We start from the raw sequence: 13,369 nt of genomic DNA, 5'->3' as shown, positions 1-13,369 counted from the left end.
TGTGTGTGTGTATGAGTGTCTGAGTATGTGTAGGTTGGGGTGGTGACATTTTAATACAATACTGGATGCAAATTCGAGGGGGAGATTATTCCTTGTCTTCTAGAACCTCTAAATCAGTGTTTACTCCTTCTCAAAGATGTTCACAAGCCTCCTCGTTCCGTTAACAGGTGGAAGCAGTTATTCACCCTCAGTTCCTGGAAATGTTACTATCACCAGAATCACAGGTAGATCCCCTGTCCTTAAGGCAGGAGCTGGAGGAAGAGGAAGGACTCACTCTCACTCAGGTAAACCAGAGGAGGAAGGGAGAATCATAACATGAAACCCACAGGATTTCATCTAACCTGACAGTGCCTTGGCTGTCACGGCTTCTGGGGAAGGCCAGCTCCAGGTGCGGGAGCAAGTGCAGAATGAGGAGGTAAGAGATAATGGAATGGCAGAGAAGAGGAGTGGAATGGTAAGGCATTGCATTTGGGAAAACCACAGAAGAGGATGGAGAGGCAGAGCTGCAGTACTAGTTATTGAAGGACACTTGAGTGACTGACTTCCCTAAATCTTGTCCCAATACTATGGTCTCCACCACCCACTCAGCCCCGTGTTCTCACAGTCTGTACAGAATCAGTAATTATCCATTTTCTTTCCTTGCAGCTGGTAGAGAAGCGACTGCTGGAATTGAAAGGAAACGTGGGTGTGGAGGCATCCCCAACTTATGGTGTGCCAACCAGGGAGTCACCTTGTACAGAGTCTGGGACCAGTCAAGATGCAGGGAGCACAGATAACCACAACAGCCAACTACAGACGAGCAAGAAAATGAGCACAAAAAAGTTGGATGAAGAAGACCTGCCAAAAGATGGCAGCGGACACAGTCATCTGTCTACGTCAAAAGAACTTGCTCTCTTTACATGGAGTCCCATGTCACAGGAACTTAAGTCTGAACAATCAACTTCTCCTCAATGGCGTCCTAGTCGCACCTACCCTAGATTGGGAAACAGAGGAACCTTAACGTCCTTACAAGCCTCTCCTATTAGTGAAACACCTGGGAAAGGAGAAGGGTCCAGTGAAGAAGAAAAGGAAGAGGAGGAACTCCCCAGCCTTGACTTCCTCTTGGCATCTCAAGAAAGCCTACTGCCCTGGAGTCTTTGCAAGAGTCCTCTGCCTGCCTCCAGCATTCTGCACCATGGAGTTCGGGGTACCTGGAGAGCATCCCAGCTCCGATCTCCGGAGACAGTGAGTCTTAGCCAACCTGGACATACAGCTGCCAAGTGTAAGATCCCAGCTCAAGTCAGAACTCCATCACTTGCTGCAAAGCGGCCCTACTCAGGGGCTGACCTTGGAGTCTCTGGGAGGCAACCCTTGACTGTGGGTGAGGTCCAACCCTCACTGCCTCTAAAAAGAAAGTGTGACCCTTCCACACATGGAAAAAGGAAGAAGCATCTTCTTAGCCAGTAGTGAGCTCTCCTCTTCTATATGTCAGACCCTCAAGTTGGGATCCCCTAAATAGATTACAGTTGTCAACTCCTCCCCCATACTTATTAGGCTAATGCTCCTCCCCTAACGTAGTGGTACTTCTTGGCTGTTATACAGATACGATGAGGGCAGAGAGGGAGGCCAAAGCCTGGGCAGGGTGCACATGTATTTCCATGGTGGGAGATGAAGCACAGTAGCTTTACTTTTACTTTCAAGAATAGTCCTCTGTAAATTGAGATTAAAGATAGTTTTGTTGGCAGAAATTCTCATTGACTCTTTCTTCCGTTCCTCCTCTCCTGCTGGATAGACTGTGGTGCTGTGAAAAGAAAAAGATACAGGTGTCCCCCGTTTTCCACATGATATGTGACTGACTTAGCTCTTTCCTCCAGCTTTACCTGATGTCCTCAGCATGCTCCTGGGGACAGTCTGGCTCCGGCCTCTCACAGCTCATTGATAAATAGCCAGTGATCACTGTCATCACCCATTTTTCACAAGCTGTGGCTTGGTTTGGGAGCTTTCTGTGGGTATCTTAACAATATCTCTGTCTCTTAACCATCTATTCATGGAATTTGCATTTCAACCTTTCAGCCTTTTTGGCCATTAACTAATGTTTCTATAATTGAGCCTGGAGGCTGCACTTTTCTTTAAGGTGCTTTTTTTCTGTTTGCTAGGAAGATGTCGGGCAATACATCTAAAATGATCCTCAGCACACCCAGGGATCTTCCTGTGTGGTTTATTTGACTTGACAGGATCAAGACTTGGCTTCTTGGGGACATGGCTTTCTGTTTCTCTGCATTTACTCTAAGAAGTGGTATCATGAATTCTCAAGAGGACTTCTAAATAAGCAATGGTAGTATGCTATTTCTGGTGAGGACAATAACGAGACAGAATGTGTTGGAAATATACTTGTGAAGATTTCTTTTGATACTGTGTATATGAGCTATGAAAATAGAGAAGTTAGGAGGTCCCTTTGCCTTATTTCTGGAAAGGAAGGAATTTCATTCAACCGAATTGGGAAGGTCCATCCTGCTGTGGTCAAGGAGACTGACCTCAGGTAACCTGGTAATCTTCCAAGGAGCATCCTATAGGTACTCTTCCCTTTCTTTTCCAAACGATGACTGAAATTCTGGGTTAAATTGATGTAGATTTAGTCTTACACTTACATTGGAAATAGTTCCTTACAAACAAGAGGAAACCTACCTTACAGAACAACAATACAGCCCAGGAAAAGCGGAGACTTGATGATGTTTATGGCAGACCTGGATGCCTGGAGTATGCAAGGCTAGATGTGAGCAGGGTTGGTACGAACAGCTGAGAAGCACTGAGGTATTAGTAGTCTGATTCTTCGGGCAGTTGCATAGACCCCATGTTCAGAGCACTGGGTGTTCCAGTGGTTTGACATTTGGTGCCTGTGAGCTGTTGCATTTGTTGGGAAGTTCCTAACTGGGATCTGAATGGAGACCTCCGCAAGTAAGATTCTGTTGGGGAAAAAATCAAGACGAAGAGATGAGAAAGAGGGGAGAGGACGCCTCTGGTCTTTCCTTAGAATTATCAAGTCCTTGCCCTCCAATCTGCACTAATGTCCTCAAATGCAAGTGTCCATGGCCTCACTTCTCTAGCCCATTCCCCTCAGTAGCTCTGATTCTCAACTTGGAAGCTCCCTGGAACTCAACAAAGTTTCCTCTCAGCCCAATGCTTTTTTCTCCAAGTTCCAAATTCTAATTTTATCGCAAGTACCTGTGAATTTTCAGGAATGCCATGTCCCAGAAGTTTCCCGGCCAACACCATGAAGGGACCTCATAGAGTGTCCTCCTCAGCATAACCTACAATCCTGGTGTATCCCAGGTATTTAGGGGAGTGTACATATCAAACATCGAAAGACAATAATGGTAAGTGAAGGACAGAGCCCTGGCTCCTCCATTCCCTGGTGTTTGACTTTAGAAAACTTCTGTAAGTCCTCTACATTTCAAGATCTTCACTGGGAAAATAGCATAACACTGTACAGGTCTCAGGATGCTTGGGATATTAAAGGAGTCATGCAGCCGGTCCTTGGCACCCAGTGCTGTTGGCTCTAGGGACTGGGAGGCACTGTATATTCTCTGACCCCTGTCTTGGGTGGCTAGATGGATTTGGGTGATAACCAACAGCCCTCAGGCCCCTGATGTGTGTGGATGAGGTCCCTGTTTAATGGGCAGGGCGACATCAAATGTCACGATTCTGCAACTACCCCTTGGCTGTTACAGTTGAAAACAGGCTTCAAGCGTATGGCCTCATGGTGTTGAATTGGCCCACACAGGTACAGGCAGGGGTGAAGGGAGCTACATGTCCTCAGACCCTTTATACCAGTGCCCAGGCAAAGCGGTAGCTCCTGGCCTGACTTCCCAGCTGAGGGGGCATGGTGAATTTTTATAGCCAAGAGACTAGTTTGGGTGCAGACAGCCCTGAGATCTGGGTGAGAGGCCTGGCAGTTGTTGAATACTGCCTGACTGGTGTCAGAGTGGACAGCGGGGAGCGGGAGGTGGGTGTGGGGAGGGAAAACAGGCACTTCCCCCTGTTAGCATCTTGGAGGGGGAGGGCTTATTTTGACTCCCACACAGTAGGCAGGAGGTTAGAACCTTGCACTTAACTTTCGCAGGTCCAGTACCATTTCCATCCCGATCCGGAGGCTTCTGCAGACTCTTCGCTGCCCAGCCTCTCCTGACATGGTGAAACCTGTCCTGAATGCTACTGCTCTCCTCAGCCTGCCATGCACCAGCTGACCCAGCCAGCAGGGTGCTGGCAACCTCACAACTGGCACTTCTTTGCTGCTTCTGAACTGTCTCTCCTGCATCCTGCCGCTCAGTCCAACTCCTCAGCTTTGTCTTTGATGATCTGGGCTCCTACATTGTCATATAAAATCCATTCACTTCTTTTTCATGTCTTGGATGTAAGAGGAACAACAGGAAGCATCTGATTGTTTTCCCATCTTGGCCCTGCCTCCTCCTTTTTTCTCTTTATAAAATTAAGATGTATTCCAATATATACATATATTTGTTCCATTAGAATAATAACTTGAAATAAAGTCAATGTCCCCAGCCTGGGTTCAACGACCCCATTTGTTTTTCTTTAGTCTAGAGTCTACAATGTTAACTTTAACATTCCCTTCAACTTCAAAGTCCCCCCAAGAATAGGTTTGCCAGTTTTAGCAAAGAAAATAAAGGCCTCCAAGGATTCCTCACATAATAATGGGGATATATTTACAACAATATTAGTCCTCGTTTAACAGACATTTGAAGTCAACAAGTGGCTTGTATTTTATCTAGAAAAACTACCAAGAGGCAGAAAACAATAAGCTCTTATGACTTACCCTCGGAAGAACAGACCTGAATTTGCAGTCAAAAGGCCTGAGCTTAAATCTTGGTTCCAAACACAGGACACAGCACCAAAACCAAACCAGCATACCAATTTCACAAAATCTCTGCAGGACATTTTGATTATCTGGCATATTGAACAGTCACTAAACACTCTTGAGCACCTAGGCTTAGTGGGCAGAGAGCAGATGTAAGGGTGAGGAAGGCTGAAAATCTTTTTCTCTGAAGAAAAAGTGCTTACAATGCTACGGCCCCAGGATCTTCAGTTGTTAAGGTCCCATGGCCCTGAAATGGGTGGGTATCGTGAGACCAGTGCAAGATTCTACTCACGCAAGTCAAATCCCCATGCACACACACACTAGCTCCCATCTTTCTCCTAGCTGGCCTTTCTGGGTCATGAAGCACTACTTCTCAGCTTCAGCTTTACATGTCTCCATCACACACTCTTGCTTTTTGGAATCCAGGCTCATCAATGAATGTCCTAAATCGTTGTAGGAACCATGGTGTTATCATCTTTAAAGAAAGAACGTTTGTCTTTTTACTCACCGTGAACACAATTTTCAGTGTATTATAGTGAAAATGATTTGAAAAAGTATTCATTTAGTTGTTTCCAGAGGCTTGGTAGAAAAACTGGTCTTGTGAGATGAGGGCGCTGACCCCAAGCAGTTGCAAAAAGAAAAGTCACATGAGAACAACTTTAATCCTGCTCTCACAGCAGCAGTGGTTTTTGGATGGGAGGGTATGGCGGAAGGAGAGAGGCAGAGGAGGAGTGTTCCACACCAACAGCCTTCACACAAAAAAATATCCCTACTGGCACTAACAACCCTGGTGGTGTAGTGGATAAGAGCTATGGCTGCTAATCAAAAGCTTGGCAGTTTGAATGCACCAGGCACTCCTTAGAAACCTTATGAGGCAGTTCTGCTTTGCCCTATAGGGTCACTATGAGTAGGAATCCACTCAAAGGCAAGGGGTTTGGGACTAACATAGTATCTTGTCCCTGTAGGAAGACATTTTGACTCAAGAAGGAAATGCTGCAGGAAAATGCAACAGCAGTCATGTTGTAGTGGAAAAGCAGAGACTTCCTCCAGAGAAGACAAGGTCTCTTCTCCGCTCTTCGCTACAATTATGTGAGAAAGTCATTTCATAATGTGGTCCTCTTGAATTGCATCATGATTTCTGAGCTTTAGCTGAACTATAAACCTGATAAGACCCGAAGAATATTTCTATTTACAGCATCTACAGTGTTTTCCCAGTCACTGTGAAAAGAGCACCTCCATGCAGCTTCTGCCTCTCTGGAAACTGCCCACCCCTTAACTCTCTGCAGCCAGGAAACAGCTTCTTGATGTGCCTTTCTTGGTATTCTCTCTGGCAGCTACAGTGTACAACTCTACTCACATCTCGGCTTAGATGATGAAGTTAGAGAGATTCAAGAAAACCACCTTAACTTTTTTTAAACCTACTTACTGTGACTGATAAAAGCAAAATCTTAGCAACTTTTCTTAGCATTTCAGCTTGTATCATAGGGCAACCTTACATGATTTTCAATCCAGTCCTTCCTATTATGGGAATGGGGAAGCAAATCATAGTATCTAGGCACTCAGGAAAAGCAGGCTTGCTGCTTGATTCTTCTGCTTGTCAGTGAGTCCATCGATTTTTTCCCCTGATGCACACAATGGATTTAGGGCCATTAGATTTGACTGAGTGAGCTCAGGGCCCACGATTTAAACATTGCATTGTGCAGGAACAATCGGGTCCGAATTCTACAATCTTTTTTTCTTCTACATGAAAATCTTTGACCCTGGAAGCAAATGTGATTAAATTAGCGCATATGAAGTTTACCAAGACTGGCCATGAAAGGGTGAGGCCAAAAGTCCCTTGGACCCAGTTCTCTGACCATCGCTGTGGGAAAGTGTAAGGAAGGCCTTGTCCACTGATAAAAATCATCTCCATTCTTGGGTGACAGAACGCAGAAGACAGGTGATCTGCCACCCAATCTCAGAGCATTAGAGGAAATGACAAGGTGTGATGATTGAGCCTTATTCACCTACCTTGCTTTCTCTCTCAGCCTGTGCACTTGTGGGCTCCACGTGTTGGCTCTGTAGGGTCTTAAAGAGTCATCATCCAAGGAAGTGAGAAATAATGCCAATCTTGCAATTTCCAGAAAAAGAGTATCAGATTATTGAAATTATAAAAAAGAAAAAGAAATACAGTGACACAATTCTAGAACGGATTATTTAAGGGCTAACTGAAATTATGAATTTAGTTTAACCCACCCAGTGCGATTCCGACTCATAGCGACCATATAGGACAGAGTAGAACTGCCCCGTAGAGTTTCCAAAGAGCGCCTGTTTACACACTAAAAAAGAAATAATTTATTCCCACAGTAACTGCTGTGTGGACAGGAAGGAAGTAACACTGGCTGAGATGGTTTCCTAATCACAACACAGGAGAAAAAGTAAACCGAAGGACACATATTGAGGACTTTTCCTTAAGAGATCTCTTATCCTGCATTCCTAGATGTGGAGACCCAGAGGACAGTGAGAGAATGATACAGCGCATGTAAAAATGCAAATACAATGTAGTGGGAAGTGCAGAGGCAGGTGAGGTGAAAATCAAGTATTTCTCATTGCAAGGCAGTCCAGGAGGTTTGAATGACCAGCAGGGCTGCCTGAGGCAAAACCAACATTTGGGTGATGAATTCTTTGCTTTCTAAGGGCAGCACTGTTGTGTGCCTTGTACAGTAGGAAAGCTGGGAGGTGGAGTCCTGAATTAGAGGCTTTGAAGAGCAAGCTTTAGAGTGTTCACATTTGAAATAAGTTTATTTCTCATTTTATTAACTGCCTCTTAAGCAGCAATGTTTGGATTTTGGACTGAGTGCGCATTTTTTAAAGGAAGTGAATTTGCTTGGGTCTTATAGAACAGAAAGTATAATGAATCCTGGAGTTTTATTTGATTCCACAATGTTTTTTATTTCCTTTTTATTGTGGTAAATATATATGTAACAAAAGACTTGTCATTTGAACATTCTTCCTGTGCGTAATTCAAGTGTTTTCTCTTAGCCTTGGTTTCCTACATTCCCTTTTGGTCCTGATGAGTAGAGACCAATAGTTGCATTTTAGTAGGCTGCTCACAAGCTTTTAAAACCACAAACACTACTCAGCAAACTAGGACATAAAACATAACTTATGAACCATATCAGCCCAACTGACCAAGATGTTCCACAAGACTCTAGTTCTAATATTTCAAATCCAGAAAACTAATCCATCAGGGTATTTGGGTATGTCTCAGAAATATTCATAACTCTTCCCTCTATGTGCTTTATTATATGTATTAACATGTGTGCATACAGTCACATAGATGTATACACGTATTCCTACACATACACCTGTATACACACACATACACACTCATGGAAACATGCCTATACACATATATGCCTACATATATATTTTTTTTCCTTGTGTATATTTTACTGATGTGGTTTACCTTCATCAGGCTTTGTACAATTCACTCTCATTCAGTGTTACCTCTCCATCCTGAAAAATAACAAGTATCTACTAACTAGAGAGGAAATTCCCGTTACCCCCTACCCCATCTCTGGTAAACACTACTGAACATTATTTTCTGCATATTTTTATTTTTCGTGTCATTTCATAACTGTGATAACATACAATATCTGTTTTTTTGTGACTGATGCATTTTACTTGTTAATGTCCTACAGGTTCTTCCATGTTCCAAGGTGTTTGGGGAACTCATTTTTCTTTATCGCTTAGTAGTATTCCACTGTATGTATACAGCATATTTTAGTTATCCATTCATCCGTTGTTGGGCGGTTAGGTTATTTCTATCTTTTTGCTATTGTGAATAGTGCTGTGGTGAACATAGGTTTGCATATGTCTGTTCATATCACTTCTTTTAGACCCCAAGGGCATACACCTGGAGTGGAATTCCTGGGTCATACGGCAGGTATATCTCCAGGTTTTTGAGAAATTGCCAGAGTGTTTCCAAAATAGCTATATCATTTTGCATTTTCACAAGCAACGGATGAAATTTCCAATTTTCCCACATCCCCTCTAACACTTGTCATTTTTCCCTTTTTTTATTTTTATCTTACCCATTGTAGTGGCTGTGAAATGGTATCTCATTGTGGTTTCTATTTGCATTTCTCTGATGCCTAATGACAGTGAGCATCTTTTCATGTGTCTGTTGGCCATCTGAATATTCTCTTTGGTGAAATGTCTCAAGTGTAGTAAGGATGGATTGAGATGTATGCCAGGCTTGGCCGCAGCTCTGACAGTCCATTCCCTGTCCATAAATGCACCTCTCTTTCCCTTGTGCACAATTTGTATTTCTCCCATGCTATGTGGGCATCGAAAGGAGCAGATATCACTCTCCTGGTTCCGAGAAAGAATATAGGGTGAGATTCAATGGAACGTGGTTGCATAGTGAGTCACAGCTGCTGACAACGAGTAACCAGGCCTTCAGGGTCGTCCAAAGGAAGATAGAATAGAGCCTAGACTGATGGTCCAGGTCTTTTTCTGTGTTTGGTGTGGTCTTGCACACCAGTTTTCCCTGAATTTCTCCTCACTTCTTAACACTTCATCATCACTTGAAGAATTCTCTCCCTTCCCCACAACTGAAAGTGAGTGTCAGCCAAGTTGAACAATGTGCCCAGAAGAAGAAAGAGGAAAAAGGCCATAGAAAGGCTGGATTTGGGGTCAGCCACAGCAGACTTTCAATCTCAGCTCTCTCACTTGCTGGCTGTGTGACCTCCAGTGTCTGAGCAGCAGCTTTCTGACCAGTAAGACATGCATAATCACATCATATTCGGATCACACTTGCAAGGACAGAGAGAGTGTATGGAATATGCTTTCCCAGAATAGGGCCTAAATGAAGCTTTCTGCCATTTCTTCGATGAGAGTGTCCAAGTGGGGAAGGCTGGAGTGGTCTAGAGAAGATTCTATAAGGATATTGGAGTAGACTCAAGTCTGGATGAGTAGAGAGGTCAAGGAAGTCCCTGGGCTTATCCATTTCTATTCCTGAGATTGTGCTCAGCTTCACTTTCACTTTACCCTGTCACAGCCCCCTCACCATGCACCACATGTCACTGTTCCCGTGTTCTTACTCCCTGTCGACTGTGCTTTTCTAAAGGCAGGAAGCTTGTCCTTGTCTTCACTTGAACTAGGACATTAACATAAAACAATAGTAATGGTCGTATCTGCTATTATTTGCTGAATATGTTTCATGTGAGATATTGCTCAGTGCTTGTGACAGATACACATAAAAGTCAAAGCCATCTCATGATTTATAGGCCATTCCCACTGTACATACTAGACACAATTCATCCAAGATCACAGAATCAGTGAGAGGCAGCCAGGTTGGTTCCAAAAGAAAAACCAAACCAGTGCTGTTGGGTCAGTTCTAAGTCATGGCGACCTAACTCGTTTCACAACAGAACTGTGTTCCATAGAGTATTCTCTGGTTGAATTTCCAAAGGAGATCACCTGACATTTGTTCCTAGGAGTCTCTTCGTGGATGTGAATGACCAACCTTTCCATCACCAGCCAGCTCCTTAATCCTTTCTGCCAGGAGCTTCAAACGGCCTTAAATCTTCCAAACTTTTACTGTTACAAATCAGGCACCATTACAGTTAGGAAAAAAAAAAATACCTTTCTGTTAAACTCAGCTCTCAGAGTTATATAATTTCCACGCAAACTCCCCGATTTAATTTATAGTTTTGTGAGCTTCAGCAATTTGAAATACCGTGGTGTAACCATCGTCTCAATCAACATCGAGACCATAGATTTAGATTCTCCATCACCCCACAATTGTCTTACGGATGCTTATCATGAATACCTTGAGATTCTGGTATTTTGGCAGTCACCATTTGGAGGCCACAGGGTAGAGCTGGTGTGAAGCCCTGAGAACTTCTTTCATCTGGGAACAGGAAGAAGACTGGCATCTGCCTTTATGGTGAGACCTCTTTGCCTATGGTTTCATTAAACGGGTGTGTGGAGAGTTCTCACTATAAAAAGAAATGCATATACTACTGGTGATAAAACATATCTACATACTGTGATGTTGGGAAAAGAAGCTTCATCCAGAGAACAGACCTGCCCTGCCCGTCTCCCAAAACTATGATGATCAGGACTCTGCCTCCTTGAACCTCCTTATGCCCTTGATGGCAGCCAGGGCACAGCCCAGCAAGCTTCACTTTTCTTCTTCAGGGTAAACGCTCTCTTCATCTCATGACATATACCTCAAAAAAAAAAAAAAAAAATTGGCCCCATATCTCCCAGCTCTGTATATCATCAGCCCTTCTGGAAATTTCCTTCATGCAATCTTGGTGTGGGATTTTCATTCCTGGGCAAGATGCTGAGGCTCTCCTATTCCTCTCTCCTAAACCTCAGGATCCATGTCTTACCACTTACAAATTATATAACGGAGAAAAAGTCAAATATAGAAGAACACAAACAATTTATATACTGCAAACACAAAGGCTCTAAATATACCAAACCATCTTGGAAAAGAAGAACAAAGTACAGCATGCAAACTTGAAGATATAAAATAGCACTACACACATGTAATAAAGGAAACAGTCTGGTTCTGGCATAAGAACTGACGTAGAGGCCAACGGTATAGTATTGAGACATGAATTCGTACATCTTTGCTCAATTTGTTTCAACATTGAAGCTAAGCTTATTCCGTGTGCAAAGAATACCTCTTCAACAAATGATGCTGAGACAACATGATCTCCACATGGAAAAGGATTAGGCTGGATATGTTACACCATATAAAAAAATTAACTCTAAGTGCATCGATGACCTAAATATGAGAGATAAAATCATAAAACTCTTAAAAGTAAACATCAGGGTTATGTTTTCAGAATTTTTTTCCCCCACATCCTCATACATATGACAGAAGAAACAAAAGAAACAGATAAATTTGTTTTGGTGAAAATTTAAATCTTTTCTGCATCAACTAGCACTATCAAGAAAATGAAGACAACTACTGATTGTGACAATATACTTGGAATCTGTACTTGCTTAAGGGTTTCATATACAAAGATATAAAGAGTGCCTAAAACTAAACACATACACAAAAAAAATGCCCAACTCAAAAAAAGGGCAGAAGACATAAATCAACATTATTCCACAGAAAATATACAAATGGGCAGTATGCAAGGGAGAAGGTGCTTAATATCATCAGTCATTAGGGAAATGCAAATCAAAATCACAAAGAGGTATCACTCCACACCACACCAATGGCTATTGACAGGGAAAAAAAAAAAACAAAAAAAAACAGGCAAACAAACATAGAAACCGGGCACCATGTCCATTGAAAACTGTAGAATACAGTTTGATGGCGCCTCAAATGCTTTCACAAAGAATTACCATAGACACTCGTAGGCACATAAACTAAAGAATTGAAAGCAAGAAAGCAGATACTTGGACACTGACGTTTACTGCACAATTATTCATTGAATCAAAAAGGTGGAAACAACCCAGTGTCCATGAAAAGATGACTGGATACACAAAATGTGCCATACAGATACATGCAATATCATGCAGCCATAAAGAGCAAAGAAATTCTCTTACTTGCAATAAATGGATGAACCTTGACACCACTGGCCTCAGTGAAATAACTGAAATCTCAAGAACAATTATTGCATGATTCCACTTACGTGAAAATCTACAATATGCAGACATAGAGCAGATTGATGGCTAGGAGGGCTGTAGGTGGAAAACATGAGGAGTGATTGCTAAACCCAAGGCAACAACAACGAAAAGAATATTCAAAACCAAATGACAAGATTCTACAAAATCCTCCCATGTATTATCGATCAAATATTGTATTTAAAATATCTGCCAACAAAATACAACATAATTACTACAAAGTATGGACATCATGTTCAACCGGACATCACAAAGGCGCAGAAGTCCTTGGGTAGGTCCAAGAGAGGTAGGAGGCATGTGTGGAGGCAACTGGGGTCCATCGTGGTCACTGGACACCATCTGATGTGTCTGAAGTTGCACTTGTCATGGGGGAAAATAAAGAAGGTCAGGTCACCCTATCAGAAAAACAGGACGCTGAGAAGAGACTCCCAGTGCTAGCAGCATGGTGAGGCTTCAGAAAAGAAAGGACTCAGGAAAGAAACAGTCATGTCTATTCACAGGAAGCCTTCTTTGTGCTCTCTAGATCCATCCTCCTAGTCCTTCCTCTAGGACAGGGCTTTCCCACGCCCTCCCCTGTCACTAATCTGACTCCAACCCCTGCCTTGCTAATCCCACTCCCACTGAACTGCATCAAGCCTGCCTGGGAAGAACCAAGTGATAAGACACACCAGAGAAAACACAATCCATTCTCTCTTTAGGGTCCTGAAGCCTCCCGTGACAGGAGAGTCGAGGGCTGTGGCTGGGAAGCCCTATTATAAGAGGGGATCTGTCATCTTCTTCCAGATTGTTCAAGGAACACAGACCCAGTATCTAATCTCCTTTACCTGTCAGCCCCTCTGAGCCAACAGAGCTAGGCCAGGCCCCACATATTTGCTCGGG

General features: G+C 43.1%; 1 protein-coding gene across 1 annotated transcript in view; it reads left to right on the top strand.

Annotated features, from left to right (window-relative positions):
- Window positions 1–13,369, top strand: part of LOC100659664 (NUT family member 2G-like) — a 47,222-nt gene that overhangs the window by 5,772 nt on the left and 28,081 nt on the right. The window contains exons 6-8 of the mRNA XM_064290967.1: window positions 168–284; window positions 646–1,224; window positions 2,454–2,518. Coding sequence (XP_064147037.1) covers window positions 168–284; window positions 646–1,224; window positions 2,454–2,518 — 761 coding nt within the window. The remainder of the gene's footprint in view (window positions 1–167; window positions 285–645; window positions 1,225–2,453; window positions 2,519–13,369) is intronic.

The sequence above is a fragment of the Loxodonta africana genome, chromosome 9 (assembly GCF_030014295.1).
Source record: "Loxodonta africana isolate mLoxAfr1 chromosome 9, mLoxAfr1.hap2, whole genome shotgun sequence".
In the NCBI taxonomy this organism is placed as follows: domain Eukaryota; kingdom Metazoa; phylum Chordata; class Mammalia; order Proboscidea; family Elephantidae; genus Loxodonta; species Loxodonta africana.
Note: the sequence above shows the minus strand (reverse complement) of the source record. Positions and strands in the feature narration are given on the sequence as shown.